The sequence below is a fragment of the Vipera berus genome (genome assembly GCF_964194415.1).
Source record: "Vipera berus genome assembly, chromosome: 4".
Lineage (NCBI taxonomy): Eukaryota > Metazoa > Chordata > Lepidosauria > Squamata > Viperidae > Vipera > Vipera berus.
Window position 1 is genome coordinate 100155204 of NC_138206.1, and position 19341 is coordinate 100174544.

The 19341-nt window shown below is 40.4% G+C and overlaps 2 protein-coding genes across 4 annotated transcripts in view; one reads left to right on the plus strand and one right to left on the minus strand.

Moving 5' to 3' along the window:
- UGGT2 (UDP-glucose glycoprotein glucosyltransferase 2) overlaps positions 1-12571 on the plus strand; it is an 88423-nt gene extending 75852 nt beyond the window's left edge. Inside the window, exons 34-39 of one of the 3 annotated variants that reach the window (XM_081326764.1) lie at positions 877-1059; positions 4126-4286; positions 4555-4669; positions 5771-5887; positions 7856-8000; positions 10289-12571. In XM_081326764.1, coding sequence (XP_081182890.1) covers positions 877-1059; positions 4126-4286; positions 4555-4669; positions 5771-5887; positions 7856-8000; positions 10289-10311 — 744 coding nt within the window. In that variant the 3' untranslated portion in view covers positions 10312-12571. Of the gene's footprint in view, positions 1-876; positions 1060-4125; positions 4287-4554; positions 4670-5770; positions 5888-7855; positions 9786-10288 lie in introns of those variants that run through there. The other 2 variants (XM_081326763.1, XR_014026302.1) reach the window with 2 other exon arrangements.
- Positions 12572-12817: 246 nt separating this feature from the next.
- Positions 12818-19341, minus strand: part of DNAJC3 (DnaJ heat shock protein family (Hsp40) member C3) — a 35388-nt gene continuing 28864 nt past the window's right edge. The window contains exon 12 of the mRNA XM_081326765.1: positions 12818-17253. Within this exon, the coding sequence (XP_081182891.1) occupies positions 17099-17253 (155 nt within the window). The 3' untranslated portion in view covers positions 12818-17098. The remainder of the gene's footprint in view (positions 17254-19341) is intronic.

A 19341-nucleotide genomic window follows, 5' to 3' on the forward strand; every position in this document is an offset into this window, starting at 1 on the left:
ACTCCCAGAATTCCTGAGCCAGCTCAGGAATTCTGGGTGTTGAAGTCCACGAGTCATAAAAGAGCCAAGGTTGCCTACCCCTGGTCTATTTAGTAGTTTTTCAGATGTTGGACATCACTCTTTCGTCACTGATGTTCTTCTTGCCAGTATCTGTCATGTCAAATGACTCCTGTAAACTCAGGAGGTTGGTCCTGTCTTAAATGCTTTACATCTCTCTTACTCCCAACATGCTTTTGCTCATCCCTGACAAGTTTTAATCAAGCTTTCATTTTTTTAAAAAAAAAGCTCACTATTTAAATATTGTCAAAGACATGGTGAATTGTTGTCAAAGACATGATATACATTTATACATATCTGAGTTTATGGCCTAATTGCCTTATTATTTATTGTCCTTGCCAGAAGTTAAGATGCAGCTGCCAATCTGTTCCTTCAATAGCTGCTGTAGTAACATGTATGTGGATAATTTGAAAGGCCATCTGCATCATACAGAGGAAATGTTCTCATTCATGATTACCAATTTGATTATAGATTGTGATCATGTGGATGATCTGAGGGATAGAGAAGTTGAAAAATTAACATTAAAACCTGTGAAGGAAGACAGGAGCTGTTCCCAGGAAAAATAAAACATTTCCAGCAGAAACATTTCCAGCAGAAAAACAAAACATTTCTCCTGAAAAAAATCTGAACCATGCAGTATTGCCTTTTTTTTTTTTTTGCCGAAAGGAGAGTTCTCTCATTTCTGAACACATTAAATTAATATCCAGGCATGGAAAACAATAAGACTCTGTACATTCACTTTTCATGTGACATTGACCAGTTTGTTGTGCTGGGAACAATGAGGATATAGCTTACCTTGTCTCGATGTCTGTTTTGTAGGCGCTTATACCTCATATGGCTAAAGAATATGGCTTTGATTATGAGCTTGTGCAATACAAATGGCCCCACTGGCTTCATCAGGAGACAGAAAAACAAAGAATCATCTGGGGTTATAAAATTCTCTTCTTGGATGTTCTCTTCCCATTGGCTGTGGACAAAATAATATTCGTTGATGCCGATCAGGTAACAAGGCAGATTAAAATACAACAGTTTTAATTGTCCTTGCTTTCCTTTGTCCATGCTTAATTCTATATGTAGTGGTACCTTGGTACTTGTCCTCAGTTGGTTTTGGAAGGCACGATGAGTACTAAAACAATGACTACCAAACAAGCAAACCATGTGACTTAACACATGACCCTTTCTTTTGGCTGGGAATGTCTTCCTGTCCGCCGTCTGTGGCTGTCCCCTGTTTCCTTTTGCAGCTCCCTTCTTCGCATGGCTGACTTTCTGTCTATTCTCTGAGGTTGTCCCCATCTTCCTATTGTAGCACATTTGGTACTCGACACATTTTGACTTGAAAATTTGTCTAATTGCTTTCTAATTTTAACTGCAATTTTTGCATTGCAGTTGCTTGTTCCATTTCCCCCTAATCTTTGATAGATGCATTTTCAGATCGATATAAGCTGTTGCATAACACTCACTATAAATTATTCAGATTCTTGGCCAAAAATGTAGCATCATTTGCATACAAAAATAAATGTTCATTAATGCTCCAGCCAATTCACCTGTAACATTGCCCTAAGCTCTGTGTGTGTGTGTGTGTCCATAAATATAATAAGTAACTGTAGCAACATGCATTGCATTCAGTAAGCATGTAATTTATTTTATGTATGTTTTACTTATACTATACTGCTCTTATTGCATTTAGCAACCAATCTTCAACTCCATTTTGCAAAAATACATTTCATAATTCAAAAATTCACATTATGATATTCATTCTCTAACAAACGTGGTCAATTGCTTTCTCAAATTTATACATTTCTGAATAACTTTCTGAAGAGCGAAATTCTGGTATAAAGCCTTTCTGCTTTACTATCACATCTTGTGTATTTTCAATCAATTCTGTCAAAACCTTTCTCAGGCACAGTCTCTAGTTTTCGCAGTCGTTTTTTTCCATAAAAATTGCTCTGCCTTTTTCTCTTCCTCTTCTCATCTTAACATTTTCATGTCCCCCTTGTTTTCTTTGCAGCTATTTTCTTCATGTTATGTATATTACACAATATCTTTCTTCTTATCCACAGTCCTTTTTGCTTTAACATTTGCATCAAACATCCTATTTCATATTTCCTATGCAGAAAGTCACACAGGACTCAATTTTCCTTCCACTTATTTCTTTTCTCCAATGCTCACTGTTCCCAAGATACCATGTTGGCCCTATAAAAAAAAATTGGCCTATCCCATTTCCAAAACTTCTCTTCCTCTTGGTATCCTTCACTATTTCTCTGTATTTTATCATTAGCAATTAAATTATTCCTGTTTGTATATTTTAATTCATTTCTTTGAATAAATCGATATACATTTAAACACATATGCAGAGCAGCTCTTTAAGTAGGTGCTCGCCAAATTATCAACATATTCATTCATTCATTCTCATTCATTGTTGAGGTTTCAAAAAGCCCAGTCACTTCTTCTGTGTACCCTTCAATTCTTCTAACAATTTTCTTTCATCCTGAATTACATTCATTCATAATGCACATTTGTTCTCAAAACTACCATGTTTTCCCAAAAGTAAGACCTATCCAGAAAATAAGCCCTAACTTGATTTTTGGGGGTGGGCATAATATAAGCCCTCCCCCCAAAATAAGCCCTAGTTTTGGGGCAAGGTACACACCTAAAAATCAAGTTAGGGCGGGGGTGGGGAGGTGGAGCTGCCCCACGCACCATGCACCCACTTACTGTTGCAGCCTGCCTCTCCTCGCCGGCCCACTTCTTCTGCGGTGTCCCCAGGCCTGCATTTCGCAGTGAAAGGCCTTTCCGGAAGGCCTCTGCAGCCGAGAACCGAGCTATGGATTCAATCCGTAGCTTAATGCGCAGCTGCAGTGCCCTTCTGGAAAGGCGTCTACAAAATGCAGGCCGGAGCTCCATGCTCAGCTGCAGAATGAGCTGCTCCTTTGGTCGCAGAAGAAGTGGGCCAGCTGGTTGGGGCTGTTGGTGTAAGAGGTGAGTGGAAAAGACACCCCGCCCCCCCAAAATAAGATCTGGTGCCTCTGTTGGACGCAAAAAAACCAACAAAAAACCAAGTCTTATTTTCAGGGAAAATATCCATTATCCTGGATGTAATGTGCTATTTTACTTACTTTCATGCCTACTAATAATATCCTAGATCAGGGGTAGGCAACCTTGGCTCTTTTATGACTCATGGACTTCAACTCCCAGAATTCCTGAGCCAGCATAGCTGGCTCAGGAATTTTGGGAGTTGAAGTCCATGAGTCATAAAAGAGCCAAGGTTGCCTACCCCTGTCCTAGATTATAGTTCATACTTTGCGACATATATTTTATTCATTTCATTTCTTATTAAACCTGTATCTTCACTTTCCTGCTTATAGTCGTTAGTCACAAGGTCAGTCCACCTTCACTCGGGTACCCCTCTTTTTCTTGGTTTCATGGAGGCATTTTTCTCCTTTCATTTCAGTGATTAATTCATGCTCTTTTCCATGTTTTCCTTTTATCCAAATTGCTGTCTCCCACACTGGCATGACTGTCACCAAATGCCTTAGCGGTTTAGTCTTCCTCTATATGGCAGCAATTTGATTGGTCGAAAGTTTCTCTACCCTTTAGTAAATAGATAATATGAGGCCCACCTTGTCATTCAGCACAGGGATGTTGTGCCACATCCAGCATTCCCTGCTAATGGCAAGGGCAATGCCAGTCAGTGTTTGGTACATTTTGGCCAGTAGATCACAAGCATAACCAAACTTGCATTGGCAGAAGCATGCTCACACTATTCTGGGCAAGGTAGTATTCATAATCTGAAGACCATCCAACACACTTTGCTCTCTTCTCAGCCACTTGGAAGGATCTGCAAAATACTGACATACTCTTACATGCTAGTTCATTAATTAATATATAGTAAGTAACATAACACAATGACCCAGGTGAACCTATTTTAAGATATATGGTGGATCATGGAAAACCTAGCTTAATGAATAAGACGGGTGGTTTAGGAATGTAGTAAATATATAAATAGCAGTTATAATTAATAACATAGCCAGGAATTATAGCCCCCTTTTGCTTTCTTCCAATATTTAGATTGTAAGAAGTGATCTGAAAGAACTCCGCGATCTGAACTTAAGAGGTGCACCTTATGGTTACACTCCTTTCTGTGATAGTCGTAGAGAAATGGAGGGCTACCGTTTCTGGAAGTCAGGATATTGGGCTTCACATCTGGGGAAAAAGAAGTATCACATCAGGTAGGAAAACTGTGCAAATCTGTTTCTCTTCCCTCTCCACGTACATTGTATAAAAATTAATAGCCTTTATCTTTCTGTCAAAAGTTATGCATGGAAAGTCTCATTGAATGGGATTCACTAAAGGACATGGCAAAAGATAGAAACATTGTGTCCTTTTTATATATATTTCAACTAGTGATACTAGCAACATTTTGATAATAACCCATTTTTCAAGGCCGGGAAACGAGTCCTAATGCACTGTCATAATCTTTATTGTTTGTTTTTGTAGTGCTTTATATGTTGTGGATCTGAAGATATTCCGGAGGATTGCTGCAGGCGACAGACTTAGAGGTCAATATCAAGCACTAAGTCAAGATCCAAACAGTTTATCCAACCTAGATCAGGTATGCTATAGTCCATAATATATGTTACCAAGAAAAACCTCTGTTACCCAAGATTTAATCGTGCTTCAAAAGTGCTAAACTGGCATATTTATAGAGCCCTGTTTGAGAGATGAGTGAAGACTCCTCAGACTGAGGAGATGTGCTTGCTCCTCTTCTTCCAGTACTTGGGAAGACATATCTTGCCAAGCTTTTAATTGTTTAACTTTTATTTTATTGTTGTTGGATTTTTTTATTTTTTTATACTGCTGAGTGAATTTATACTGTATTTTTGAGTAGGGTATACGTTCAAAAGTAAAGTAAAAAGTAATAAACAAAATTAAGGTAAGGTTATATGTGATATTCTCATCACTCTTCCCAAGCAGTAGCCAAGGTCCTCTTAGAGGGTTGGATTACAAGTTTTGTTCTCCAATACACTGCATTGTCTGAGCCAGAAAGGCCCAACAGAGACTCCACTTCCTCAGGGTCTTGTGGAAGAACGGGGTAGAACAATGGCTAATGACCCTCTTTTACCAGTCTACTATAGAGAGCGTCCTCTCGTACTGTATTGTGGTTTGGTATGCTGGTCTGACAGCTGGGGATAGGAAAGTATTACAGAGGTTGGTGAGCACAGCACAAGACATTGTGGGCTGTCCCCTGACACCACTGGATGACATCACCAGGGCTTGCTGCCTTGGAAGAGTGAGGAAAATTCTCAGGGATGACTCACACCCTGGTTGGTATCTCTTTACTCGCCTACCATCGGGTAAGAGATACAGGAGTATAGCCAGGTGTACCAACAGGCTGAAGAACAGCTTCTATCCGTGGACTGTCAGGCTCTTGAACGGGAAATAACTTTATGTATGATTGACTTGCGAGGCCGGTGTGTAGTGCAATTAGCTCAGATGGTGTAACAAGATGGTGGATTTGTTGTCACTGTGAGTTGTGGTGCTGGGGGCACGAAGAGAGGCTCAGCCAAATCTCAATGTATACCTGTTGTACTTTGATAATAAAGGTTCATACATTGATGACAATTGTAATTCAACCTGCACAGGAAATACCACATTGGGTACAATGTACAGCATACTGCATTCCAAATAACAATTCCAAATCTTACCTTTTTAGGATCTTCCAAATAACATGATTCATCAGGTGCCTATTAAATCTCTCCCTCAAGAATGGCTATGGTGTGAAACTTGGTGCAGCGATGAATCCAAAAAAAAGGCTAAAACCATTGATCTGGTGAGTGGGTGTAAAATTGAGTGACGTTATAAAGGTGGCTCAGTGGGTTAGGACGCTGAGCTTGTCGATCGGAAGGTCGGCAGTTTGGCGGGTCAAATCCCGAGTGCCGCGTAACAGAGTGAGCGCCTGTTACTCGTCCCAGCTTCTGCCAACCTAGCAGTTCGATAGCACGTAAAAAATGCAAGTAGAAAAATAGGGACCACTCCGGTGGGAAGGTAACAGCGTTCCGTGCGCCTTTGGCGTCTAGTCATGCCGGCCACATGACCACGGAGACGTCCTCGGACAAGCGCTGGCTCTTCGGCTTTGAAACGGAGATGAGCACCGGCCCCTAGAGTCGGAAACGACTAGCACGCATGTGCGGGGGAACCTTTACCTTTTTATAAAGGAAAATCTACTCCTATAAGCAGTTTCATAGCAGCATTTTTCCATTGTCTCCTGGAATCTAACTAGTAGTAATGTAGAGGTTTCTGAGTCAAAATTCTGTCTCTATTTTTGTTACATGTAAAAGTTAACAGCTGAATCATGGAAATCATAAAATTGTGGTACATTGTGGATCCTATCTGAATTTGCAGCAATAGGATTTATCTCACAAAGCATCTTGAATTACTGTTCCATATTTCAGTTGTACTTTATACCCCATAGCTTGGAAGAACAAAAGAAAAGCCTGATCATGCACATATTAGCCATTAGGCCATAGCAGAGAAAGCAGGCAGATGCTAACTGAGCAGTAGCTTTGTGGATACTTTCCATTTTATAACAAAAAGAGATTATTGTAATATTAGGTAAAGGTAAAGGTTCCCCCGCACATGCGTGCTAGTTGTTTCCGACTCTAGGGGCCGGTGCTCATCTCCGTTTCAAAGCCGAAGAGCCAGTTCTTGTCCAAGGACGCCTCCATGGTCATGTGGCCGGCATGACTAGACACCAAAGGCACATGGAACACTGTTACCTTCCCACCGTAGTGGTCCCTATTTTTCTACTTGCATTTTTACGTGCTTTCGAACTGCTAGGTTGGCAGAAGCTGGGACGAGTAACAGGCGCTCACTCTGTTACGCGGCACTCGGGATTCCACCCGCCAAACTGCCGACCTTCTGATCGACAAGCTCAGCATCCTAACCCACTGAGCCACCGCATCCCTTTTGTAATATTAAGGGACAGAATATAAAGTGTGATATATTGGCTGCTTCTATCTAGATATCTAGATTTCTATTTTATTAATTTAATTATCAAAGATTTCTTCCAGATTCATCTCCTTGCCTTTTGTAAATTGTAGTCCTGACAGTTGGGAGCCAGTCAGTCTAAAAAAAAAAATTGAATGGAGGGGGTGAGGGTTCCTGAGACCTGGAGATGGATGCTTTTCAGATGTTTCTGAAACTTAATAGGGTAGCAATTGGAAAGCATGACAAGCTATTCTCTATAAAATATTAATATGATCTTTCCCCCAGAATCATATGCATAAAGGTTGCCGGTATGTCAGCACAGTTCCATTGTGCAATACTACAAAAATGGTGCATACTTTTTAGTTTGAGAAGCTGGGGAGCCCTCGCAGTCTAAATCCTGGGTTGGAGAACAGGGAGATAGCAGAGATAGCAAATTTGGAAAACAGATTTGGTTTGTTTTTTTTGTCCGCTGTCATTTGGAAGCACTAGAAATGGAAATATTATCGACTTAACTTGGGATTTTTTTACATTCTGGACTAATCATCTCACTGGGGCTGTAGCGTGCAACATTTCTGATAATGTAGCTCATTTACAATTCACCCATTTTCATTTTAATATATGTATAGTTCTTTTCTGGTAGAGGACAGGAAGGCCTGGAGGAACGTTGTCCATGGGGTCGCGATGGGTCAGACACAACTTCGCAACTAACAACAACAATAGTTCTTTTCACGGTGATTTTTCTTTTGTAATGATAGGGTTTTGTTTTGGACTTTAAATCATGGTAAGCCTTTTTTCCATTTATATATTTCAGTGCAACAATCCAAAAACTAAGGAGCCTAAACTAGAAGCTGCTGTCAGGATTGTTCCTGAATGGACAGATTATGACTCTGAAATACAGAAGCTATTAAATCGTATCAGAAACGAGAAGACAAACAGGACTCCATTCCATCCAAAAGGTGAGGCAAAGGAGAAACTTCCATAGCTCATGAAATTGCCCTGGGAAGAGGACTTGATTGGTTTTGTTTATCTGTCTTGAAGAGGCAACGTTACCTGGAGATCTCTAATGTCTCCATAATCCTATGCAGTTGGTGGGACGAGGGTGGGCACTCCACAAGTGCAGTTGAGCAACACTAATCTTAATTTATATTCATTTTCACCTTCTGTTAAAATAGTTTTGAAATTCTTCTCTGGCTTGATGGAGTATATCAAATATTTACCTTGGGACTCCCCCTCTCTTCCCACCCAGAAACATAGTGCCAGGGCTATACAAGATAGCAGCTCTTAAGGAGAGTGCCCAGTCAGAATCTATTGTCTTATGCATCACCTTTTGGTTGGTATTTGTGCTCAGGGAGAAGTGCTTTGTAGTACTCAAATGCCTTTTTTTTGTATCAGCAGCCCAGATCTTTTGCAAAATGACCACAAAATGACCTATTACAGGATGGGTCAAACTCTGCAAGATGATGGACGTGATTTTAGAGCAAGCCCCACCCATTGTACAGAGGGGAATTGCTCTGCCGTGTCTATACACCATCTTGAACACTCTATATGATGTCGCACATACCTTATATCGTAAACTGACTAGCAATGCACCATGTTTTCTCCTCCTTTTTCTTATGAGATTAAAGAGGCACTGAAGCTCAGTGGATGAGGCACTGATTTCTTTTGCATTCAGCAGTTGGTTTGAAGAATAGAATGATTTTTAAAAATTGGCCAGGAGTCAAATTTATAGGCATCTTGCCAACACTTAAAAGTTTGTTGATCAGTGTCAGGTATAATTTAATGTGTCCAAGTTTGTAACCATTAAAGTGATAAAGTTAATAATAAATTGGATTTGCTTTTTTTTTCTTAAAAAAATCCACTTGAATCCTTGTATTTCCCAGGAAAGGTTTTGCTCCTATATAAGGTAATGTAGGGACATAAGCAATTGAAAATGTTTTTCTGGTGGTTATAATTCCCAGTCGCTAGATTTTAGAATTTTTGGAATAAACATGTAATATAATCCAGAAATATTTCAGTCTGTGTATACTCCTATCCTTTGTGTATAATCTATCCTATGGATAATAAGCCTAGACTTGTGAGATTGAATTTATTCTTCTATGGATTGATTTTTTTTTATAACCCTGTAATCCCTTAATTTGGGATAGTCAGGGGAACTGAATAGAGCCAGCGTTTACTGGCCAGATGCCCTTCCTGATGCCTGTGGAGTTCACAGCAGATATATTTCCTTTGTATCATAAGAGAGAAAAACATCTTCCACTTCAAATGGGAGGCGAGCATCTTTACCACTAGGCCACCACGCTGCTCCTTCTATTGATTGATTCATGCATACATTTTTAATCTATCACCAGTCCTATTCAGAAATGTAGCTACATAATCAGTTCTTTTTGAACTGCTCTGTGTCATTACAAGCAAGGCGTTTTTAGTAGTGCCCAAAGTATTCCAAGTTTGAAATACCCTTTAAAAAGAAGTTCCAACTTTATAAAAAAAAAAAAAAAGGTTCCAACCATGCCAGAAGGTTCCATGCTTCCAACTATTTTAGAGTTTGGGATTTAAGATGTTTTACACACTGCTAGAATAAACTCAGGGATGCGGTGGCTCAGCGGGTTAGGACGCTGAGCTTGTCGATCAGATGGTCGGCAGTTTGGCGGGTCGAATCCCGAGTGCCACGTAACAGAGTGAGCACCTGTTACTCGTCCCAGCTTCTGCCAACCTAGCAGTTCGAAAGCACGTAAAAATGCAAGTAGAAAAATAGGGACCACTCCGGTGGGAAGGTAACAGCGTTCCGTGTGCCTTTGGCATCTAGTCATGCCAGCCACATGACCACGGAGACGTCCTCGGACAAGCGCTGGCTCTTCGGCTTTGAAACAGAGATGAGCACTGGCCCCTAGAGTCGGAAACGACTAGCATGCATGTGCGGGGGAACCTTTACCTTTACCTTTAGAATAAACTTGAAACAATAATGCTGGAAGCCAGGTTGAGTAGTAAGCGTGTAAATTGTACTGCAATTATACTGCAATGCATCTGGAAGACTTCATTAAGGTAGGTTGGGTTGATTGCCATCCATTCTCTTACTAATCAGCTTGTCATGAGCGTGGAGTAATAATTATGGTTCAGTTAAAAAGGGAATGGCCGAGGGAGTGATGAAAAAAATGACTTTTAAGAAAGAGAATACTGGTCAGTTTTAACATTGTCTTGCTTTGTAGTGATGTGCATTCAAAATTAGTAACATTAAATTCTTTTACAGAGTCCAAGCATGATGAACTTTAGGAATATTTGGCAACGCTGACCACAGACAGAAACCAAAAGACTGCTTTTAATAAATGTAATTGAGATACACTGTGTATTTGTGCAATTTGTTTTTTAAAAAATGACTTACATTGCACATGGCATGGAACAAACAGACTGTAAAAAAATGCGCAGTAAATAAAAGTGTATTTGGAAATGATGTGTGTGCCTTTTTACAGAAAATAAGTGGAACCCTTAATGCAGTACTATATTTAAATTTTAAAATACTTCCTATAAGAATTTCTGTAACAATATTTAATACTTAAGACAGTACTGGAAATTATTTATTTATTTATTTATTTTATTGGATTTGTATACCGCCCTATTCCCGTAGGACTCAGGGCGGTTTACAGGGCAGTTAAAACCATGAATACAAAAAATTAAAAACAATTAAATTCAAGCCCCAAGAGTAAATCTAAAACCCAGTTAAATTAACAACCCCACAGTCTGGGGTTACTTATTAATCTTTTTATTCAGCCTGCATCACTTTCAGAAAGTTCTATTTCAGTGAACCCCCCCCTCCCTCTCCCCAAGAGAGTCCTGCATCCTGTTCCAGTTTTCCTATTATGGAAAAAAAATATTCAGATATATTCACTGTGGTCAAAATTTTCAATCTGCAAAATGTAATAGAAATGAGTGAAGCAAACTTGAACAAGCTTGTGCCATAGACCAGTAGTTCCCAACCTATGGCCTGGCCAATGGGCCACGGAAATGGCTGACCAGTGCACGAACAGGTGGGTGTGCATTCCACTTGCGCTAGTGCCCGTGGCCCCGTTTGCACATGCATATGGGCATGAACAGGGATGCTAGCAGGGGCGGGTGTCCGCAGCCTGTTTGGGCATTCACTGCTAGCCACCGTGTGGGATGTGTGGCCATGTGCGCATGAGCACAGTGCCACCTGCACAACAGGGCTGCTAGTGCCGCATCAGGGTGTGTGGCCCTGTGCATGCACGTGCACCAATTCAGAAGCTGCTCTCCTTCCCTCTGGTCTGCAAGACCGGAAAGGTTGGAAACCTCTGCCATAGACTCACATTATCTAAGCTAGAAACAGAGACAGGGACCGCTATGGATAATGGTGGTGACATCAGGAGTAACCCATTAGCTCTGCATAATGGAACCTGCCATGATAAAATAGCAATCTGTGATTATTTTTTTGCAACTTGCAAATAGCATTAAAAAAAAAGAAATACTATGAAAATGTGGCCCTTCAACTCAGAGGTATGTAACTTTGTCATAGACTCATAATGGAGGAGTTTGGACCCCAAAATCAGTTCTGATCCCTTTGCTTTTAAAATATTTAGATTGTTTGGATGCTGCAGTTAATCATGCAAGGCTTCTGTTAACCCAGATTACCAGAGCTTTGCAGGTGGGACAGAAACATCAAGCAGCTGCGTCCTTTACTAGGCTAAGGCATTTTCCAATCTTCAAAAGATTTCACATTGATCATAACTGAATTCTGTCTCACACATATTTATAAATATGATTAAAAATCACTGATTCTTCTGCAATGCTCATTGATTTGCTCCATTACGAAAAATGTCAATTAACAAGGAAGCCTGTCCTAGTGCCTTGTGTTTCCTGTGATCAAAGGATCTTCCTCAATAAGTATTTAACTATCTCAGCCTTGCCAGCTCACTGATGATCTTGGGAATAAAGAGGCTTGCAAACCTTTTCAGGCCCCAGAACAGGTTAACTAAAAAAATTCCTACAACATCTGATCAAGAGGCTCTAATGATGGAAAACAATGTGTTTGGATTAACTCTTTGTTTGCCTTTAATCTCTCCTTGAGTTTTGTAGAACACCTTTGAAAAACCCTGCTCTTGAGCTTCCAGCTTGGCTTGCTGGCTAATTCTTAGTATAAAGTAGGGCGATGCAGAAAAGCAGCTTTGGTGTATGCACACACCTAAGATGTTTATCTGTTTCTTTTAAAGCAGCTGTTATCTTTTTCCAATCAGACAAAGTATCCATTTGGAATCAAGTATGGCAATTCCCCCACTGCAAAATATAACAAAACAGATAAACAGGTTTCTGTTAGCCCACCGCAAAATTAGATTTTAAAAAAAGTTTACTACTTTGACCACTCTTCTGTAGAGCAGCTTCCTGTAGAGGGGGAGACTTGGCAGTGGTTCTTATGTATTGTCTCCCTTTGGGAGAGGGGCGGTATATAAATCCAAATAATAAATAATAATAAATATTAATGAGCAAAGGACTTAGATGTTCTAGTACTCCTCGTAGTATTTAGTATTACTTTGGTCTCATTTCTGCTCAATGTGGAGAAAAGTGGGTTCCAAACACTCTCCCACTAAGAGAGGCAATAATTATTTTGATAACTATATGTAACTGGCTTTGATAAAACAGAATTTTAAACTTCAGATTTCAGACACAATGAGAAGATGAAATGTACACTTAAGGCCACCAATTTAATATAAAACCACACTGCCACAAAATAGCTTCCGGATTTCAAATTAGTAACGTTTAAAAAGAAATATTAAGATCCATAGTTTTTTAATGGATTCGCTTCAATTTGAATTTACTGTAATTACGAACAAAACTGGCATTCTACATTTCAGCCATTAAAACAATTTTTCTATTCGTTAAGACAGGCCATAGATGTCCTAATTTCATACAGGAAAGTATATATTTTGCAAGTATACGGTTTTCCCACTGCTAAATTACCATTAGTTGCATATTTGTCCCTGAAAACTGTGGGAAAGGCCAAAGTCTTAATTCCTTGGGTAAACTTATTAAAGCAGAGTAAACTTGGATGGTTAGATCAACTCTGACCTGGTTTCTAGTGTGGCTATCTTTCCTTCATTTGAGAAGAATAAAGTGGGGGGGGGGAGATTAGTATTTTAAAAAGACTTGTGCCTTCTTTCTCATGATTTTCTCCTCATAAAGTTCTTGCTTAATGTGCATGTGAGTTCAGTCCTAGGTGCAAATAGTCCATTGGGCTATTTCTACCAATTTCTCAGCTTTTCCTTTATGTGGATTTTCTCACCGAAAGCTTTTAATAATAATAATAAATAATAATAAACCTTTATTGTCAAAGTACAACATGTGTACATTGAGATTAGCTGAGCCTCCCCCCGTGCTCTCTCCCCCCAACACACAGTGACAACAAACCCTCCATCCCACCACACTATGTGAACCAACTACACCACACACCGGCCTCCCAAGTCAATTCTGCATAAGATTATGTCCCATTTAAAAGCCTAACAGCCCACGGATAAAAGCTATTTTTCAGCCTGTTGGTACGGCTGGCTATATTCCTATATCTCCTACCGGATGGTAGGAGAATAAAGAGATACCGTCCAGGGTGTGAGTCATCCCTGAGAATCTTCCTCACTCTTCCAAGGCAACGAGCCCTGGCGATGTCATCCAGTGGTGTCAGGGGACAGCCCACAATGTCTTGTGCTGTGCTCACTACCCTCTGTAATACTTTCCTATCCGCGGCTGTCAGACCAGCATACCATCACAATACCATACGAGAGGACGCTCTCTATAGTAGACCGGTAAAAGAGGGTCATTAGCTGTTGTTCTACCCTGTTCTTCCGCAAGACCCTAAGAAAGTGAAACCTCTGTTGGGCCTTTCTAGCCACCTGAGTTGTGTTAACTTTCCAGGTCAGATCTTCACAGAGGTAGACTCCCAGAAATTTAAAGGAGTAAACTCTCTCTACACAGTTCTATCCGATGTAAAGTGAGGCAGGTTCCTCCTTTTTTCTCCGGAAGTCTAACACCATCTCTTTCGTCTTGCCGATGTTTAGGTGCAAGTTGTTGTTACTACACCATATGGATAGTTTTTGTACCTCCGCCCTATATGCTGTCTCATCCCCACCTGTAATAAGACCCACCACAGTTGTATCATCTGCGAACTTGATTATCGCAGTGGATGGGTCAGATGATACACAATCATAAGTGTATGAAGAGTACAGGTAGGGGCTAAGCACACAGCCCTGTGGCGAGCCAGTGCAAAGCTTCAGGGGGGTGGACAAAGCAGAGCCGACCCTCACTGTTTGTAACCGATCCCTAAGAAAGTCTTGAATCCAATCGCAGATGGCGGGGGAGAATTTCAAGTCAGTCAGCTTCTCGATGAGAATGCTCGGCAAAATGGTGTTGAAAGCCGAGCTGTAGTCAACAAAAAGCATCCTGACGTAACTTCCAGGCTTCTCGAGATGACTTGCTACAGAGTGTAAAGCAGTAGCTATGGCATCGTCTGTCAACCTATTTCCCCTGTAGGCAAATTGATGTGGGGCGGATGCGTCACGTGTAGGCCATGCCCACCCCAGCTCTGCAAAGGCAAAAAACTCATGATACGTCACGTGACACAATCAGGTTTGACACCCGTGCTGTAGACTATTCCAGATTATAGGTAGCTGTTAATTTGGTAGCATGGTCTACGGATTAACATAAATAAATACATGTAAGATCAGTGCCAAGGACAAAAATTTGAGAATGAATCAACTCATATAACGTGATCCTTGGAGATCATCTTGCACCATCTTGTCAACCACCACAAATGGATCTCTAGACTTTGTTTAAAAACCTGCCGAGGAGAGAGCACCATTTTCCAAGGGAGCCTGTTCCACTGTTGAACAGCTTGCTTTTAAGGATATTTTTCCAGCTCCCCAATCAAAATGTACTTCCTTGAAATTAAAACCTGTTTCCTTTCCTAGGGAAAAGAATAACAATAACCCGTATTTTTTTTTACCCTCAGCTGTTGAAAACCATCATTCTTAATCTTTGAGGTCTTAAAATATACTGTTTAAGTAAAGCTATTTTGCAAAGGCAAAGTTCCCATTTTTTTTCACATGTGAGACACTTAATTCCATGGATACTTTTTGGTAGCAATTGATAACTGCTTTTTAAATTGCTTCTTTAATTTCAAAAGGAATGAAATAAGTTCTTTTTTTTCTAATTTCCACCAAATCTACTCAGAATCACTAAAAACAACAGCATAATAAAGCAATTTCTATTCATTACTTGGAGTAGAAACAATTTTAAGGTTTGGCACAATTGTTAACTTCAGAATTCAACTTGTCCTATCCCTCCCACCCCCAATACAGCCATAAAACCTTTGAAAGACTTCCTGACTGAGGATTTAAAGAAATTAAAACAACTATGTGCTACTGTTGAATACTATTTAGTATTTCTTTACCTTCAAAAGAGCACCATAGTTTTTATAGACTTTTATCTTCCCCCTCTGAGAGCTTTATAAGGCAATGTTTTCTTTCAATTGACCCAGAAGCATTGCCGAACCTTTGGGTCAATCCATGTGCAGGTCTGATGGCCTCTCTCAGACAAGCAGTTCTAGCAAACTCAATGCTGCTCAAACCACGTCCTGTACAATTGATGACTCACAGGATTTGGTCCAAGAAAACAAAGGGCTGTCCTTCCCACAACCCCCATTCTAACCATGGCACTTTATGCAGTCCTTTAAAGCTGTCCAAAATATAAGGATGATTTGTTAATAGATAACACCTATCTTTCCCAGCATTTCTGGAGTCATTCTTCAGGAGAGAAACATGAAAGCACTTTGTGGGTCCTGGTTTATGTCTGAATGCTCACTCAACAAGCGTCCATAGTGGCATATTTTGAAATGAATTTAAATCGTTTCCAAATCATTCCTAAAGAATAGAATAGGGAGATTCAACCACTATTATTTTTCAGATGTTTGAGGCTTGCATTGAAATAGACTGAGCTGTACATATGTTATTAATGAGAGTAAGCAAGGGGAAAGATGAGTATCATTTTGTTAAGTGTTCAAAACAGCGTTCCTGGAAAAAAAATGGATGTGAAAGAAAGGCAAATTCAATATTATACCCCAAGATGACTCCAGGCTCCATTCTGAATACAGTTCATAATATCAGATTTCAGTTGCAGGAAAATACTTTCAATCGGCTCCGTGAGTTATTAATCTATGCAACCACAGACATGCATATAATAGTTGTGAAGATGATGAACGTAGTCATCTACCACCCTTTAAAATAAAAAAAATTTTTCAAGAGCAGAACAAAGTCCTACTTATTATGGGCAATATCTCAGACCTGCTCAAATGTCAAGCAAATTTTCAGTGGAAAATGGTTCACTACCACCTGCTAAAAATTTAATTCTATTCAATTCTTTAGAACAGGGGTGTCAAACTGCCGGATCGCGGGCCGGACGCGTCATCCGGAAGCCGCGCCCACCCGCCGGCAATGGCAAAACCGTTCCCAATATGTTGCGCGACGTCATGTGACGTCGCGAGTTTGACACGTCTGCTTTAGAAGCAACCAGAAGGAGAGGTTTTAATCAGAGAAAATTGTCCTTGTAACATTAATTAGAACAACTTAAACTGTCTACAAGCTGGCTGCAGTGGCCAACGTCTGTACAATCTAAACGATCATATACTTCAGATGTGTAATACTTCCAACAGTCAGTTGAGACTTCAGCATTTTCCTCTTGTGGTAACTAAAGATGGAGTAAATTTTGTTTTGTTATTTCAAGTTATTTCAAATTCCCACAAAAAGGGTCCCAATGGTTTAGTAAACTTTTAAAGTGCTTTCTTGAGTCAGTTTCTTTTCAAACATGGGTTTGTCTTGAGGTGGAGCTTTGATGCCCAAAGCTATCAAACAGATTGGTATTATGGATGTGGCTGGATTTGCTATCCCTTTTGAACTATCGCCAAAAAACTGGCTCTCATAGACTAGACCGTAATTTTAAGTTATCTAGAAAAAATTCAGATTGCCATATGCAAAAGGAAAAAATAATAATAATAATATAGCTGTATTATCTAATTGAAATGGAATTTAAACTGGAAAGGTCCTCCAGAACTGAAGGGGTCAAACTCTTGCCAGGAATTCCATCCTCGGTGAAAAGGATGCCCGCCACCTTGTTGACTCTCGGCGTCCAGTGGGTCTTCTCCTGCATCAAACTTCCTCCGCATTTCTAAAAAGATACAAAGATGGTGATCAGCTGAATTTGACATAAAGGCAAAGGAACTCCCATAAGCTTTCATCCAAAGCTTTTGATCTTAAAGCCACTACAGCATCAACCTCAAACAATGAACAAATAAGTCAAAAGCAATGATGCAAGTAGGGGCATAAATGCACTCCTAAAAAAAAAAGAGATGGCAAAATATTTTGGAATTTGCTCGCTCCTCACAGATAATAATTTTCTCCAAAAGGCAACCTATTTATTCAGAATAAATAGATTTTACCTTCTTCCCCCAACCCCACCCCCCCCAAAAAAAAACCCAACCATGAGAAAGTTTGGAGCTTGTAAAGATGTTTTTTTTTACCAAACTGACAAAAAATATTGCGATAGACAAATTATTAAATTGCTATGTATGGATTTTTCACAATATCAGTTAGAAATTATTTTTCCATTTTTTCCCCAGCTGGCCTTCAAGAGTACCTAAATTCCATGATAATTTCTATTTGCTAAGTCAAGGGCTTCCTCCCTAGAAACTATTCAGAGGATGGGATGCCCCAATACTAGAGATACCACTGATTAGCAGGATCAAATGCAGCTGAGTTATTAGATCTTCTTTGCCACAAATGGTAGCATTTTGTACAGTATTTGCCTGAACGAAAGCATAGTTCCCATCCTATCTCTTATACAGCTGGTCCCATGTTGGCATTTTATAAAATGTGCAAAATCAGTTATTTCTCTCATTCAGTACGTATCTCCATCCCTTTTTAAATTTGGGAAACCGATGCAAATCAGTTATTTTCATAAAAGAAAGGCTAAAGTCACCTTCCAGTCAAATTCAAATCCTACTGATGATGTGGACAGTCATAAAATATCGCAACCAGTTGCTGCTGGTTTCTCACACAACATTTTACAACTTCCCTGCCTGCACCCAGTAGTTGCCATCTCAGTACTAAGGTAGTATTTGTACTAAGGTTCAAAAGTAGTCCTCGCCTACCAAATATCTCATTTAGCAACTGCTGTTACAATGGTATAAAAAAACAGCTTGGGACTATTTTTGACGACTGCAGCATTCCAAGTCACATGATCATCATTTGTCTGCTTCACAACTGGCTTCCCACAAGCAGGGTTAATGGAGAACACAGTAGTAAAATCTCAAGTTGCAGTCATATGACATCTCAATGACCTAGGTGAGTGGTGGTGAACCTATGGCATGTGTGCCAAAGGTGGCACAGACAGCTCTCTCTGTGGGCACGTCCACCTTCCCCCTAGCCCCGCCTCCCCCCACGGCCCCCTCCTCACCAGCAGCCCCCCCGGAGGAGTCGCCCCGGGCGCAGTCCGCACAGAGCAGCGCAGCCAAGGACATGGCAGACAGGCAGCAAGGACAAGACTCTGCCTTCGCGCCCTGTCGCGCGCAGATGATGCTGCAGTGCGTGGGTGGAGGACGTGGCCAACATGGCGATCTACTGCAGCGGGCCGTGGAGGCAGTAGGTGGCCCTGCGAGCGGTTTGGGCACTTGGTGTCTAAAAGGTTCGCCATCACTGACCTAGGGGATTCACTTAACAACTAAATGGAAACTGAGGTTATATGCCCATTGTGCTCCACTTATCAACAGTGGGACTTAGGAACAGAATTGCCAGTCCCGGTTTTGGTCACTAAGCGAGAGCTATCTATAGCCGCCTGCTTTATTTCCAAATCCGGATAAACCAGTCACCAGCTGAAACCTGGGGTCACAATAATAAGGGTCACCTGTATTCCTGGAACCACACAGCCCCCAAATTCACTCCTCATAAATCATTGTGGCTGATTTTCAATGCCTGCTTAATCTGTTACCGAGGTTAACTATATTGTTGGATTTACACAACACATGGAACACTCATGAACACGAAGCTTGGTTAACACTCACCAAGCTTCAGTTATTGTGCCAATGTAGCCATTAGGTTAAGCATATTTTGTGAACATGGCTTAGAACTTAAATGTGATAGTTTTAAACAAAATGTCAGAGGGAGAATCACTATGGATGAGTTTTAAGCAAAAAGCTCTGAACTATTGCCTGTTAAGAAAAATCTCAAGGATACCTCTAAAGCACAGAAGGTTGGATGT